Here is a 15,780-nt window from a genome sequence, read left to right as displayed (position 1 = left end):
GGAGCCAATAGGTTCTGAATTACAGGATAGATGTACAGAAGGACCGTTCTGGACAGCACCGATTTATTAGACAAAACTAGGTTATAGGAATTCTGTATATACAGGCGGTCCCCTACCTAAGGACCCCGACTTATAAACAACCCCTAGTTACAGACAGACCTCTCTGCCCACTGTGACCTCTGGCGAGGCTCTCTGGGTTCTTTACTTTAGTCCCAGACTGCAATGATCAGCTGTAAGGTGTCTGTAAAGAAGTTTTATTGATAATTCTTGTTCCCATTTCAGCAAAAAAATTAAAAATCCAAATTTTTTTTGGTCCCAAAATATACAGTTCCGACTTCCATAAATATATTCAACTTAAGAACAAACCTACAGAACCTATCTTGTATGTAACCCTGGGACTGCCTGTACATTTATGGACAGGATGAGATGATGGCGTCTGTGGGCTTTAAGAGGGTGACTATTCAAACCTTTTAGGATACCATTGTAGAAACCCCTGTACTGCTCCCTGAGGTTTATTTTCTTACAGGGTTGGGACAAAACCTGATCTATGAGAACATAGAGCGCGAGGGTTGTGTGGGGGACTTCGAGGACACCGGCTGGAGCTCCAGTGAATTTGAGAGTTACAGTGAAGACTCGGAGGCAGAAGCGGTGGAAAGGAAAACAAAACCTGCAAAACCATTTGTAGCTTTTCAACCAAAGGTAATGTAATAAGTGAACTATGTACTAAGGTGGTGTTCACACACTGAGTTTACATTGTGTTTACATTGTGTCCCACAATGTAAACACATTTTTAACACAATGGCGCACATTTATCAAAAACGGTGCAAGGCGTTTGCTTGCAAAAGAGCATGGAAAGTCAGACAGAAAACTGGCAGGGACCATCCCCTCATCTTCCTGGACCCTGTAGTGAGATGCAGTTGGTAGGGTGTATTTCCCATATTGTTGTATTTCTCCCGTTTCTGGATCTCATCAGGCCTCCAGTATGGCAGCAGCGTGCTGGGACTCACAATGGTGACTTCTGGGCTAATTATGTGGCAGTGAAGCCACAGGCTCGTTAGGCAGCTCAGTGTCTGTGCTGATTAACTCTCCCACCATCCCGTCCTGCCCTATTTCTCCATAATGAGCCCGATTGGATGTGTTACAAGTCTTTTACAAGTCATAGCAACTTGTCTGAGGCTGAAATTCCCACTAAATGCTAAACAAAGGGACAGAAGAGTAGTGGCCGATCCTTTCGGGTTTGATCATCTGTTCTTGGAAAGCTGAGTGCACTGCATGGATCCATGAAAAGTGTATGAATCTGCAGCCTGACTATAAAAAAAGCTGTGCCTCTTACTAGATCACTCACTATGGTGGAAAACCCCTTAAAAGGTTTTTGAAGATGTCCTAATATAAAGGAGTCTGTGCTCATAACAAAACAAAGGATGACAATGGAAAAAATCCCACTGTGGTTGCATGAAATACAAGTGAAAATCCTCTGCACCCTGTATAAGGTCTCCACAGTCTTCACTTGTTTTACGTGACTGCAGTCACTGTCGTCTGCTGGAAAGTAACCAGACCCATTACAGAATTATTTCTATCCTCTATATATGGTAACGAAGCCCCCAATCAGGGGGTAGACACCTTTAAGGGATTGTCAAGGATGATGTTGTTTAATGAAATGTCAACGAAATAGACGTTGACATTTAAACGTCAATGAAATGAAACGTCTTTCAATAGACGTTAGGTTTCACATCCTCACTTGCTTGAAGACCTCTGCTTGCTGTGAGTGATGGGTTCATGTCTACTTACATCCTGGAAATGCAAATTGGAACAAACCTAAGGGTGATGTCACACATGGTGTTTTTAGGCCGTTTTTTGACCGGTTTTAGTTGAGTGAAGCAGGTTACACTACAGACTGATATGTTTGACTTGCACTGATACATTGTAGCAAACAATTGAGGCAGGAGAGGAATTTGAGTCGCCTCTGTCTGTACAGAAGACTTTCCCTGCAGTAAATGCCTCCTGCTATTAGCTGCCTGTTGCTTTTTGCTATCATATGAAGCCATAGCTTAGGAGTTGGCACAGGAGGGATGCAGGCAGAGACAGACGTATGGAGATATCATTTATATTTAATGCAAAGCTATCAGACTCTCCCGCATGGTGACTGTCAGCATGTTCAATCATTACCCTTCTATTGCACTCTGTATCTGTGGCCTTCATTTACCTTAAATAGAAAATTTATGAAGCGTAGTGCAGGAAACTTCCAGTAGGGGGCAGTCTTTATGTCAGACTGGAGTAAAATAAGGGTAATACACACAAGGCATCAAAAAACAGCACTTGAAACCATTTATAGATGCAGCACAAACAATACGTAGCAGAAAATTTTTTTAATTTCTAATTTAAATGGAAAAATTATTTAATATGCTTCAGTATCAGCCCTTTCTGCAACAAATAAGCCATAGGATTCAATACAAAATTATTACATGCAAAGTATACTGGATCACCCATTGAAATCCACTTGGTTTTGTGTTTAAGGACAGGACCTATGTGTGCCCCTTGTGCATGCGTGTACTAACCTGTAGATTATAAAGTTCCAATATTATTCATTACTACATGGTTTCGAGACTCTTTGGTCGTCTGGAATGGAGGCCAAGGCTGCGTTCACACGTGGCATTTACATTGCTTTTTGAAACGCAATACAACAGCTGAGGAGAGGCGATTTGCTTAATTACATTTGTTAACTTTTTCATTTACAAAATGCCATGTTAACATATATGTCAACATAAAGTTAACACAAGTGCGTGGGTCAGCATTTCACAAACAGTTGCATATTGTAAACGTAAATGTTAACTTAATGTAATTGGTCAGATCTCCTACCATCAGCTTTTGTATTGCGTTTCAAAATGCAATTTAAATGCCACCCGCGGACGCAGCCTTAGGCCGGCGGCACAAGTGGCATTTTGAACCCGTTTTGGGGAGTTTTTAAGCAGTCTGTTAAAAAACGCATGTGTTTTTTGAAAACGCATCAGTTTTTGACAGTTTTCTTTATGAGTATAATTGGAAAATGGTCAAAAACCGCATGCGTTTTTTTAACGGACTGCTTAAAATGCCTCAAAAATGGGTTCAAAACGCCACATGTGCCGCCGACCTTGGTCGCCTTAGTCGTAATTCTACAGATGTGGGGTCACAAGGGGTTAAAGTTCATAGAAATGGGGGTACGTATAGCCCAAGGTGTAAATACAGCCCTGTATTTATTAACATTTTATTGGAGATTGGATACTTTGTCTTAGGGTGGTGACACACATGAAAACGCACTAACTAAAAACGGCCTAAAAACGCTATGTGTGTCACCACTCTCTCAGGAACCAACCAGGATATGTCTTCAGGATTTTCAATGAACTGGTGGTTTATAAACCTAATACAAAGTAATTAGCACATGTGATTTCTCTATGGAAAGTTTCAGGACTTGCTGGTTGCTTCATTCTTTTTCATATATATATATAGCACCATCTACAGGCTGATAGCTGATACTACAGGTCAGATCAGTCACTGTTTTATCAACATTGATCTTCCTGATGTGATGGGCATGGATTATACACTGAGATGGAGTTGAGGAATGGCTATACCACAATCTACATGGATAGATACCCTGCATATTCTCCATCCAGGTTAGGAGCTAGGAAACGGTACATTACACCACCACAAGATCTATAACACACAAACAAATAACAAATCCCAACTATGCTTATGCCTATTGTTAATGCCTCAAAAATCTATTGTATACAATTTAGGGAGATGCATCTTAGGAGGTGCAGTTTGGTGTATAATGATGTGTCCTTGTTTGCCCTATGACGTCTTTTGTATTACTAGTACATGTTGTGTGTTCTTGGCTTGTTGCAGGTAAGTTATGTATGTACATGTTGTTTCTATGTAGCACTGGTGATGGCTTAACTCTTTACTAACTCTGGGTGTTATGGGTCTTGCTGCTGTGTGCTCCCCGCTCGGCTTACGTTGGACTCTTGTCTTTTCCCTCCCCTGTCTTCCCGCTTGTCTTGCTTTCTGCCTGCAGCTTTCGCCTGATCTTAATAGACTAAAGGAAAGGTACAGCCAGACTAAGAGAGACCTCCTGGCTCTTAGGGTCAGGAAAAGAGACGTCCGTGAGCTGAAACACAGATACGACAGCAAGGTACAATGCGCTCTCTCTGTATCCATCATCATCTTCCAATATGGACTTTATCCTATCTCATCCTACACATATAACTGTGACCCTATAGATGGCAATGAACTGTATATAATGGTCTATGATCTGAGCCGGGATAGAACTTCTCTTCACTCTTGGTTTCCAGTACAATGTTTTGCTGGGATTTGTAGTGTCATTTAGTTTTGCTGTAGGCTCATCATATAACAATGTGCATGTTACCTCCTGTCCTGTCTGCATGATACAAAATTCACCCAAAAGCAATGACTATAAATAATTACAATGATCTTCTTCTGACAACCAATATGGTGCCATCACATCTCCTACCACTCTCCATTAGTCCTTAATAGCATCTCTATCTGCCTGTGCGGTGATGCAGGACAGTGGGATGTTGCAAGAGGACATATTGGTTGTCACCCAGGTTACCCTGAAGCAGGTAAAACTAAGATATTTCCAAACAGAATACAAAACAAGATGTCAGGACGTGTATTTAGGTGAAGGTGAATCCCTCTCCCTGCTGATGACAGTACTGTGTGGTAGGGGATTTGGATTTTGGGGTTGCACAGTAGTTTGCTGTGCGGTTGCATCCACCTTTCGCCTCTTTCTCGCTGTGTTTGGTGTGGTGTCGGCTGAGCACTGGGTGGCTGCGGCTCAGCTCGCAGCTCTTTATTATGTCTGACAAGTTAAACCTAATTTAATGATTTAATGATCCATTACTGATAGGCTGTAAAGTTAATAGCAGACCTGGGAGAGACCTGTCCCCCCTCACAGCATATGTGCTGCCCTCCCCTTCCATATTAATGTACCGTGTCATGTTCTTGTGATCATGTGTGTATATTATGTCCTGTTAATGTACATCACCATCCACCACGTCTTGTCACTGTGTCGTACCAAAACCAGCATATGGGTGAAGTTATTTTATGTGTCTTGCAGATGACCCAGTTAATGAGAGCGGCTCGTAGCGGTACGAAGGACGGACTGGAGAAAACACGAATCGCCGTCATGCGCAAAGTCACTTTCCTCCAGCGCAAGGAAACTACCGGTACAAGATTTGTATTTTAGGCCTAGCGTAATCTTTCTTTAATGAGTATGATCCATGCTACCTGTTCACAAGCATTTTGTGGATGCAGATTTTCCAGCAGAAGATCTGTGTGATAAAGGGCACATTCCAGGCAGAAATGAAACTCAAAATCTGAGGCCGGAAAACAGGAAAAAATAAGGTCAAAAGCCCCTTCCGATTTTCTGAGGCCACATTCACACATGAATCGACACTGCGTTTACATCTCGATTATGTACATGCAAAGTTAACATGTTGTAAACCCTGTTCATGTCAACAATGCTGCAAATGCAACAATATGCAATATGAAGGTTGCCTGAAACAGATTTTTTTCCTGCTATGATATCCGCCATGTGAATACACCCATACTCTGCAGATGACTAAAATAAACAATGGCATTAGTAAGGAATGCACCAAATAATGTAATGTTTTCTGCAGACCTCACACTTTCCACCTGTAGTTAAAATTAGAGGCATAGGTATACCTGCTGCAGTGGTAAGTTTGCAGCATATGAGTGGACATACTGTATGGGTGAGAAATACATTTCGTACAAAGTAAGAACCATTTCACATAGGCAGTGGCGTAACTAGGAAAGACGGGGCCCCCTAGAAGGCTACTGCACGGGGCCCCCCTTCCCACTTAAAAAATATACATATTAGTAAACTCATTAAGATAGACACTTGAAATACTCCACTCTGTTGGTAAAGACTCTACATAATTTGAGTTTTACTTTTTGAATTGAATTACTGAAAGTCTTCCATTCACCTTCAGTTCCAATGTATCTTCTGTTAGATTCCGTTAAACATCCATGTAACGGAATGTGCGTGATCACATAAGGTTCAGGGTATAGGCCCTTGGAGTAAGAGAGGAGAAGGCCCTTTAGATGGCATCAGTAGATAACCTGTGTATTATAGGGTGAGTCTTTCTATGAACAGGGAAGTGATCCTTGAGTCACTTTGTAAATCTTCAGTGTCAGCACACAGGACGCCACCTCCTGCTCTTCCTCCTCAGACACCAAAAGCCCGTGTCCTCATTCAGCGCAGCTGTCACACCCAGCCATGTATGCAGAGTCTCACACTAGTAACATGGCCCTGAGACTGGGGCTTGGCCGGGGGATGGCCAGAACCACATCATGGTTTCGCAGATCATGCACTAAAAAGCACATGTCAGAGAGCGATACCACTACGGACGAGAGCTTCTCCTCGGGTAACTGTGATCCGTTACCCTCTCAGCCTCCTCTGCTTCCCCTAGCCTCCTCTGGCTTCATGCAGTCTTTCTTCTTTTAGGAGACTCAGAAGAAGATGACACTGGGTTCCTGGAATTAAGTAGTCTGGATCTGGACATGAGCGCACCACCCTCAGAACTGGGTCCGATGCCAGAGGGGCTCAGTGCTCAACAGGTAAGAGTTGTGTTTTGGTGGATGTAACGTGATCTATGCCAGGTGTGCAGCAGATAACCGAGCACTGTGAATATTACAGGTTCTGCGGCGTCACATCTTGTCCTCTATCGTACAGAGCGAGCGGAGTTATGTGGAGTCTTTGCAACGTGTTTTGCAGGTAAGTCCATTGTGTACAAAATAGCCAGCACCCTTCTATCTACAAGGTATACTAATGTATCTGCTACAGTAAAGACTGACATTTGGCAGAGATTTCTGTCCTAACCTATGCGGAAGGCTGGGTTGTAATTCTCTTGGTTGTGAGAAACTAAAACAACAGGATATTTTCTGAGATGATACAAGAGGATAAATCGGGACTGATGACATATAGGACATGTGGTGTAAAAGCAGAAGTGAAAATGTCAGCGTTCAGCACATAAATAAATAGAGGAATGATACGTATTACGGAGCAATGGAACATTTCCTGTGTGGTCTGGATACTTCATTCCTGTCTATTGTAGCCCTGGTCCTCGACATGGACGATGTCGTCATTATCATCAACATCATCATCATTATTGTCTTCCAGGATTACCGCAACCCCCTGCTGGAGATGGAGCCCAAACTATTGAGCACTCGCAAGTGCCAACTGGTGTTCTCCCGGGTGAAGGAAATCCTACAGTGCCATTCCGTGTTCCACATCGCATTGTCCTCGCGTGTTGCAGAATGGGACACCACCGAAAAGATCGGGGACCTCTTTGTGGCCTCAGTAAGTGACCTAGTAGTGGTAGGTTCTCGTGACACATTTACTGTAGCCTCACCAGACAGTATCCTACATGTTAGGCTTTGATACAGAGGCTGGGAGTATTGCTCATCAGGACTGATAAAGTCGCTCTTTCAGTGTGTGACAGTATCATGCATTGATTGACTTTGATACATTTTGTCAGTAGACCATAGAACGATGATGGGTTTATATTGCAACTAAAAGAAGGCAGTTCAATGCAGAGAACACAGAGCACATGAAGAAGGTGCAATCCAGAAAAATTAATAGATATTTCACAGTCCTGCTGCTACTAACAACATGCACAAAGGTATTATTACTCGGCTCTACAGGGTCAATACCTAACACGGTCTGTGGTCTGCATGGTCATACTTGCTGACAGGATCCCTTACATTTTATTTTCTAGAAATGTGCATGTAGCTGTATTATCACAGACCTCTATGGGACATCAATTACACAGTTTTCCATAGGGTTGTGTAGCTTTCTTTAGTTTTGTTTGCTATTTTTTCTAAGGGTGAAGACACACGGGGCCTTTTTAGGCTGTTTTTGGTCCGTTTTTAGTTAGTGCGTTTTCAGATCGTTAAAAACGCATGCATTAAAAAATGCATCCGTTTTTGAAAAACGCATGCGTTTTTTTGAAAACTCTTGCGTTTTTTTGTCTGGTTTTCGAATTTGTGCAATTAAAAACGGACAAAAACGCATGCGTTTTAAAAAACGGAGGCGTTTTTTAACGCATGCGTTTTTAACGATCTGAAAACGCACTAACTAAAAACGGACCAAAAACGGCCTAAAAAGGCCCCGTGTGTCTTCACCCTTAGAAAAAATAGCAAACAAAACTAAAGAAAGCTACACAACCCTATGGAAAACTGTGTAATTGATGTCCCATAGAGGTCTGTGATAATACAGCTACATGCACATAAAGGGCCTAAAAACGCCATGTGTGTCTTCACCCTAAGAGACCGGGGTTCACCCAGCTTCACTTTCCTATTGCTTCTCAGTTCAGTAGCTTGTGTTGCTCTTTTCTTTTTCTAGTTTTCCAAGTCCATGGTACTCGATGTCTACAGTGACTACGTCAACAACTTTACCAACGCCATGACACTCATCAAGAAGGCTTGCCTCACCAAGCCGGCATTCCTGGAGTTCTTGAAGGTGGGAATGCTGCCATGACCTGCATATTTTCATTTTTGTAAATTAATAGTGTGCAACCTGTCCGTCATTTTAGGTGGGATGTTTGAAGTTTTCCACTGGAGAATCCTAATTTGCTTGCACAATGATACCAACTGTCTATCTTTCCTACAGAAGAAGCAGGCGGCCAGTCCGGACAGGGTGACCCTCTATGGACTGATGGTGAAACCAATCCAGCGCTTTCCCCAGTTTATTCTTCTGCTGCAGGTAAGTTGCTTCTCCCCACCCCCTCCTTTGTCCCTTGTTATCCTCTACGGCCATCCATATTAATCTTGTTGTACTACAGGACATGTTAAAGAACACGCCACGTGGGCACCCTGACCGCCTGTCACTTCAGCTTGCGCTCACAGAACTGGAGACCCTGGCCGAGAAACTTAATGAGCAGAAACGAGTCGCAGACCAAGTTGCCGAGATCCAACAGCTGTGCAAGAGTATCAATGACCGCAGCACATTATACAAGGTGACTTATGGTGGGGGGTGAGTGTCCAAATGGGGACCTCATATAATGGGGTAGGAGTTACAACCTTTGTAGAAGACTAGGACATCATCATGCTTAAACATTGGGGTGTCTGAAGGTTAGGGGAGCTCTGATAAACGAGATAAAGGGTTACACAATTACAAGATATGCCTTTATAAGACCCTTGTATTCACAAGGGTTTGCTTTCTTTGGTATGTCATATCCTCTGTGCTGATGTCAGACTTGTGATTGTTTGTCTCCTCACTACAGAGTCTGAGCTCCGGTCTGCACCAGCTCCTCCTCTGTGAGACCCTAACAGAGATGGTGTATGGGGAGAAGGGGCAGCTGCTGAAATCCAAGGAGCGGAAACTTTTCCTTCTAAATGATGTGCTAGTGTGTGCCAACATTAACTTCAAGTGAGTATGCACTGGGGTCCTGCAAAAATTATTGGAGCCTCTGTATGTAATGAGAGGGGCCAAATATGTCACTGGTGTTGGGGGCCTCACTAGGCTGAGTATGCTATCATGCCAGGGGACTGGGAGTGTTTATCAGTCGTGACTGATAACAGAACCAGAATAGTCCAAGCTCAGGTGCTATATTACAGTCCCCACTGTTCTAATGTCTCTTGGTCTTTCCTTTTACCAGGGGGCAGCCAGATATTGGGAATCTTGTTCCTCTCGGACCTCGCTATGTACTAAAGTGGAACGCAGCGTTACCCCAGCTTCAAGTGGCAGAGTTTGGACAAGAAGGAAATATATGGGAAAAAGAAGCAGCCGGGGCGCAACAGTCTGTCAGCAAGAAACAGTCGCCCTCTGCAGGACAAAGTACATATTCTTCAAATTTGGTTTCTCAGTGCATCTGTGAAGACCTGAGGTTATAATCATGTTCTTCTTCTAGATAAAGTGTCTCTGGGTTCCCCACGCCTCTACCAGGAACTGCAGGATATTAAGAAAGACCTGGAAGTTGTGGAGCAGATAACACAGCTCATCAGTACCCTGCAAGGCACCTACCAGGTGAGACGGGCTCTGGGCTTGTGGTGTTATATTCATAAGATTTGGTGCTTTGTCTCAGTTATGGTGTATCACTAGAATAATACATCACTCTATGATTGGAGATCCAATTTTTTGGATCTAATACTGTGTCCCTTTCTACATGCTGGAATAGGGCCCCTGTGGTTCCCTGCACAGGAAACACATGGTGCATATCCTTATGATACACAAGTGCTTTCTTACATAGGGGAATGCTCTTTAAGAAAAATTCAACCTATTCAACTCTTAACCTCTTGCCCATTATAAAATGACATTCTTGTAGCTGGGGTAAAGTAGTATATTGTACATAGAGAGCAGTATTCTAGACCTCATATAGTTCTCCTATAAGCTTTGTTTGCTCTACATCCTATGATGACGTTGTCTTCCCTCTTCCAGAACCTGAACATGACGGTGGCTCAGGACTGGTGTTTAGGTTTACAGAGACTCATCCGGCTGAAAGAGGAGGAGATTCAGTCTGCAAATAAATGTCACCTACGTCTCCAGCTACAAATGCCGAGGAAATCAGATAAGTAAGTCCGGGGCGAGCTGACCTGCTGCTGATGGGGTTTCTATTTGGTTGGTTGAGCAAGTGAGGTTTTTGCTTGTATGGCAGGGCTCCACCTATAGGATGGTGGAATAACTGCAACTGAATTATTCTGCAACCAAATAATACCCATAAAGATGCAAGTAATTGCTACACAGACCTAAAAAGCTAAAATAAAAAAAATTAAAAGAGCACAAGTTGGGGAGGTCCTGGCAGCAGCTCCCCCAAAGGAAAATGTGGTCATCCAAAATGTGGTCCTGACTGACCTCAGTGAAGTTGCACCCCACACCCATGCTTTGAGTTTCACCTCCTGATATGTTTGACATTTGAGGCACTAGGTGGCGCTCTCTGCTTTGTTTTTATAGCAACCTTTTATGTCTATGTTCTATTCTGTAATTGCATTGTTTGTTTGCATTCTTACCCAGAGAACAGTTACCCATCTTCTCCATGCTCCTTAGTAAGGTGGTATCTGACATTTGCTTATTTTTGCACCATTCCCCTTTTAGATCTGGACGTCCAATGAGTTTCATGGCACTTTTCCTCACCCCGAACCCCTTAAGCAAGATTTCCTGGGTGAACCGATTGCACTTGGCCAAAATCGCTCTCAGTAAGTTAATGCAATATTTTATTAAAGTTTTGCACGCCTATGTCATGCCAAGGGGTACACACTGTGATGAGATGGTAAATTAATGTCACAACCCAAATCCTCTCCTATCAGTTGTAACTGCAGCAGATCAGGATGTCTGACAATACAGAACTGCTCTGATTTAAAGGACATCTACCATCAGTTTAGTATTGTGTCCTAATAAATAGTTCCTTGTGACTTCTTTTATTATAACTCTATATGCCGTGATTACAGAAAAATATAGAGTTATTAAAGTTATGCTAATTACCCTGGGGTGCTCAGGCTGTGTCACCCGAGCGCTTCAGGGAGTCTCGTATTTTAAGTTATGCACCTACTCTTGCCCAAAACGGATGGTAGATGTCCTTTAAAGGTACATTGTCACCAGATTTGACCTTATCAAACTAGCGGCCCCCTCAGGTAGGGGATGAAATGTCCTTTTTAGATTTTCTTCTTTTATGTAAAACCCAATTACCTAGAAAAAAGTTTCCTATCATGTCATGTAAGTCACTTTCAGAGGCTGCAGGGAAGGGTTGATTTACACACCCATATCTTTGGTTCTGTAGCATCTAGAAAGTTTTGGTGTCATATTAAAGATATTAATGAAGAAAATCTTTTCTTCTAAAACACATCAGGATTGTAGTTCTGTGATCTGTAGAACCAGAGATGCTGGGAGATAAAATCATGAACTGCTGCTTACATTTCCGTGTATTAACTCCCTGTATCTCTGGTTCTGTAGCTCACAGAGCCTCAAGCCTGATACAATCTGAAAGATGAGATCCTTATCTCTGATAGGTTTCTAGTTACTTTAGAACCAAAGATAAGACATCACCCTTCAGCCTCTAAACTCAACTTATCTGGGGCAAATATGACGCTTCTCTGCTCCTTTTCACATGCCTTTGGGGTGATTTTATAGGTAAATGGATGAGATTTTACATAAAGAAGGAGTTGTAGAATGGACATTTTATTCCATACCTGGAAGGAGGTAGTTTAATGGGGTATAATATGGCGACAGGTTCTTGTGACACAAGGAAAGTACTGTCGAGCATTGGGCCCTCCACACTCAGGGAACCCAAAGCTTTACTTGCTGTCTATTTCGGGCAGCACAGTGGCTCAGTGGCTAGCATTACAGCCTTGCAGCACTGGGGACCTGGGTTCAAGTCCTAGGGTCAACATCTGCAAAGAGTTTGTATGTTCTCTCCATGTTTGCGTGGGTTTCCTCTGGGTCCTCCGGTTTCCTCCCACACTCCAAAACATACTGGTAGGTAGATTAGATTGTGAGCCCCATGGGACAGGGACCCATTTGGCAAGTTCTGTGCAGCGCTCTGTAGGCGCCATATAAATAAAGGAATTATTATTATTATTTTGAGCTGTACCTTGAAGAAACCATTATATATATTCTATATTTTTTGGTACACTGGTAGTTATGTGCTCATTGCCTTCCCAGCTGTATTCTCTGTTTTGGTGGGGGTAGGAGGGGAGGGGGTTTAGGAGGGTCAGGACATCTTCAGAGTGATATCTCCCCTTACTCCAAGGGCTCCTGGGAAAGTAATTATGTATTTTTTTTCCCTTTTCTTTACTTTGCCGGCATAATCTCAAGTAGGTGGCTTGTTCTCTCTTTAAAAAACCCCTTCAGAAAAAGCGAGAGGAGTCAGAGGGTTCTCGCGAAAATTGCAGGGACAAAGAGGTTTTCAACTGTGAAAGCATTTTTAGCGTTTAGCGAGCACGCACATCTACAATAACGAGCGGCCCGTAGAGAGACGCGTCAGCATTGTGAATGGGGCCTCTCCTGCGCTCCTCGCTCCCCTGCCTCATCAGGGCTTTTTAGAAGATTCGGGCCCCGTACGTCTCATCGTTATCTTCCTCTCGGCTCCTGCAGCCGCCGCTGAGAAGCTAAATGGCAGGAAAATTTGTTTTAAATCATCCTGGAAACGCACTTTCTTAATGCCCCCATGTCTCAGCGTCGGATGATTGCGCTTCATGGACTTAACTCGTTTCTTCTTTTTTTTTTTTATCTGAGAAGCCAGAGGGAAGAGAAGTGTAACTCGTTATAAAGACCATTCAGCTCTAATGGGAAGAAATTGCTTTTTTTTCTGCTTGATTGGTAGCACCGCGTGTTACTGTGACGCACCTAGCCCTCAATGGGTTAATAGCACCTGCATTGTTGTTTCATCCCCCCCCCCTCCCCTTCCTTCTTCTACCTGTTATTTTACTTATCTCTAGATGTCTTCTTCAGTACGGATTTGCAAATTTTGGGATTTAATTAGATTTTCAGGGTTTTTTTTTTTTTCCTTAAAGAATAAATGACTTAACAAAGCAGCTAATTAACGAGCATCTCGGAAATGTGTCCCCTGGAGACGGAGGAATCACGTGATCCTCCTGTGGAGCCGGCTGTACATGGTCAGGACTCCTTAGCGCTGCCATCCTAGTGCTCAGAAGTCACTGACAGCCTCCTCTTACCCCTAAGCACATCCAAGGATAGACAAAAACCTGTGTTACCCATAGACGGCTGTAACGCGGCTGCAAATTTCTAGTTCTAATAAAGGGGTAACCTGTTACCAGATTTTACTCCTTTAAATACCAACCCCCCTCAGGTCAGGTATAAAATGTCCTTTCTTAAATTCCCTCTTTTATGTGAAATCTCACTCGTTTAACTATAAAAAAAAAAAAAAAATCTCCTCCAAAGTCATGTGAAACTGAGCAGAGAAGAGTCATATTTGACTGAGATGAGTCAATTTAAGAGTGTGGGGGAAACGTTGCTTCAGGCGATTTTATTTCTTTCATTCTGTAGTACCTAGAAACATGCTAGTGTCATATTAAAGATAAGACTCTCATCTAGGTTTGTAGTTCTGTATCTATAGAACTATAGCTACAGACCGGTAAAGACATTGTTGGAAATGCAAACTGTGAATAAAGATCCTGTTCCCTGTAATTTTGGTTCCGTAGCTCACACAATCACAAGCTTGATGCAATTTAAAAGATGAGATTCTTATCTTTAATATGACGCCAGGTCTATAGAACCAAAGATGGGGGCGTCTGAATTGACAATTCTCCTACGACCACTAAACTAGGGAAAAATATGACTGTTCTCTGCTAATTGTCACATAACTTTGGTGAAATTTCACATAAAAGAGGGACTTATAGAAAGGAAATTTCATTCCCTAATTGAGGGGACTGGTAGTTTAATGGGGTAAAATCTGGCAACAGGTTCCCTTTAAATCTCCAAATGATTGGCTTTAATAAGATATAATATGCAGATACTTCTCTTCTAATTGTCTGATTCTTCTATGTGTCCAGGAGAGGAGAACCAGCCGGGATGGCTGTGCCCTGAGGAAGAGAAAAAAACTAAAATCCCTTTCTGGTCTCCAACTCTGGTTTGTCGCTTCCCTGCCTTCTCCACCAAAGCCTCTGATTTACAGGTGAGTTACCAAGGATGCACACAACGGCAGCGGCGCAGCATGTTCCTATATCCTAGCAGGGGTCCTGTATGACAGCACATCACTGCCGAGTGTGTACTTCACACTCATCTCAGAATGCTCCTTCCCATCTCTATTTCTTTCTTCCTGTCTTGGCACGATCCTTCCCATCCAAGCGGGATCCTTCCCGTCTATCTCAGCGGGATCCTTCTCTGTCTTTGATCCAATTCATACCTCATTATGTTCATCAGTTATTTGCATCGTTATTGAGAGACAAAATCAGGAGCGGCGACTACACAGAGATGAGATAAGAAGGGAGAGATCTGCCCTTGTTGTGTGGGTTTCACCTAACCTGGTTTTCACTCACAATAACGGATGTACATTTGGGTGAAATAACTGGTGAACAGGCCCTTAAAGGGATCCCTTTCTTCTCGAACAGGAGCCCTTACTGTGTTTCACCAGGATCTCTTTTCTTTTGCAGGGGAACTTTGTTTCTCTCAATGATCCATTTTTGTCTCACTTCCCTTTTATTTGCACCAAGATCTCTTTTAGTTACCGCACCCCTTTTAATTTGCAGCAACATCCCGTTTACTCACCCTAGGGTCCCCATTAGTTGCAGCAGCATCCTGTTTACCCATCCTAAGGTCCCTTTTAGTTGCAGTAGCATCATATTTACTAACTCTAGGGTCCCTTTTAGTTGTAGCATCCTGTTTACTCACCCTAGGGTCCCTTTTAGTTGCAGCAGCATCCTGTTTACTCACCCTAGGGTCTCTTTTAGTTGCAGCAGCATCCTGTTTACTCACCCTAGGGTCCGTTTTAGTTACAGCAGCATCCTGTTTACTCACCCTAGGGTCCCTTTTAGTTGCAGCAGCATCCTGTTTACTCACCCTAGGGTTCCTTTTAGTTGCAGCAGCATCCTGTTTACTCACCTTAGGGTCCCTTTTAATTGCAGCAGCATCCCGTTTACTCAACCTAGGGTCCCTTTTAATTGCAGCAGCATCCCGTTTACTCACCTTAGGGTCCCTTTTAATTGCAGCAGCATCCCGTTTACTCACCCTAGGGTCCCTTTTAATTTAAGCAGCATCCTGTTTACTCTCTCTAGGATCCCTTTTAGTTGCAGCAGCATCCTGTTTACTCACCC

The 15,780-nt window shown here is 43.1% G+C and overlaps 1 protein-coding gene across 11 annotated transcripts in view; it reads left to right on the top strand.

Annotated features, from left to right (window-relative positions):
* ARHGEF10L (Rho guanine nucleotide exchange factor 10 like) overlaps positions 1 to 15,780 on the top strand; it is a 62,227-nt gene that overhangs the window by 33,572 nt on the left and 12,875 nt on the right. For 9 of the 11 annotated variants that reach the window (XM_072155259.1, XM_072155267.1, XM_072155262.1 and 6 more), the window contains 15 exons: positions 527 to 699; positions 4,049 to 4,165; positions 5,111 to 5,219; positions 6,521 to 6,633; positions 6,713 to 6,790; positions 7,196 to 7,375; positions 8,420 to 8,536; positions 8,687 to 8,779; positions 8,859 to 9,032; positions 9,300 to 9,445; positions 9,675 to 9,853; positions 9,927 to 10,042; positions 10,454 to 10,587; positions 11,108 to 11,208; positions 14,521 to 14,642. In XM_072155259.1, the coding sequence (XP_072011360.1) occupies positions 527 to 699; positions 4,049 to 4,165; positions 5,111 to 5,219; positions 6,521 to 6,633; positions 6,713 to 6,790; positions 7,196 to 7,375; positions 8,420 to 8,536; positions 8,687 to 8,779; positions 8,859 to 9,032; positions 9,300 to 9,445; positions 9,675 to 9,853; positions 9,927 to 10,042; positions 10,454 to 10,587; positions 11,108 to 11,208; positions 14,521 to 14,642 (1,952 nt within the window). Of the gene's footprint in view, positions 1 to 526; positions 700 to 4,048; positions 4,166 to 5,110; positions 5,220 to 6,268; positions 6,441 to 6,520; positions 6,634 to 6,712; positions 6,791 to 7,195; positions 7,376 to 8,419; positions 8,537 to 8,686; positions 8,780 to 8,858; positions 9,033 to 9,299; positions 9,446 to 9,674; positions 9,854 to 9,926; positions 10,043 to 10,453; positions 10,588 to 11,107; positions 11,209 to 14,520; positions 14,643 to 15,780 lie in introns of those variants that run through there. The other 2 variants (XM_072155260.1, XM_072155269.1) reach the window with 2 other exon arrangements.

This window comes from Engystomops pustulosus, chromosome 6 (genome assembly GCF_040894005.1).
Source record: "Engystomops pustulosus chromosome 6, aEngPut4.maternal, whole genome shotgun sequence".
NCBI classification, from domain to species: domain Eukaryota; kingdom Metazoa; phylum Chordata; class Amphibia; order Anura; family Leptodactylidae; genus Engystomops; species Engystomops pustulosus.
Note: the sequence above shows the minus strand (reverse complement) of the source record. Positions and strands in the feature narration are given on the sequence as shown.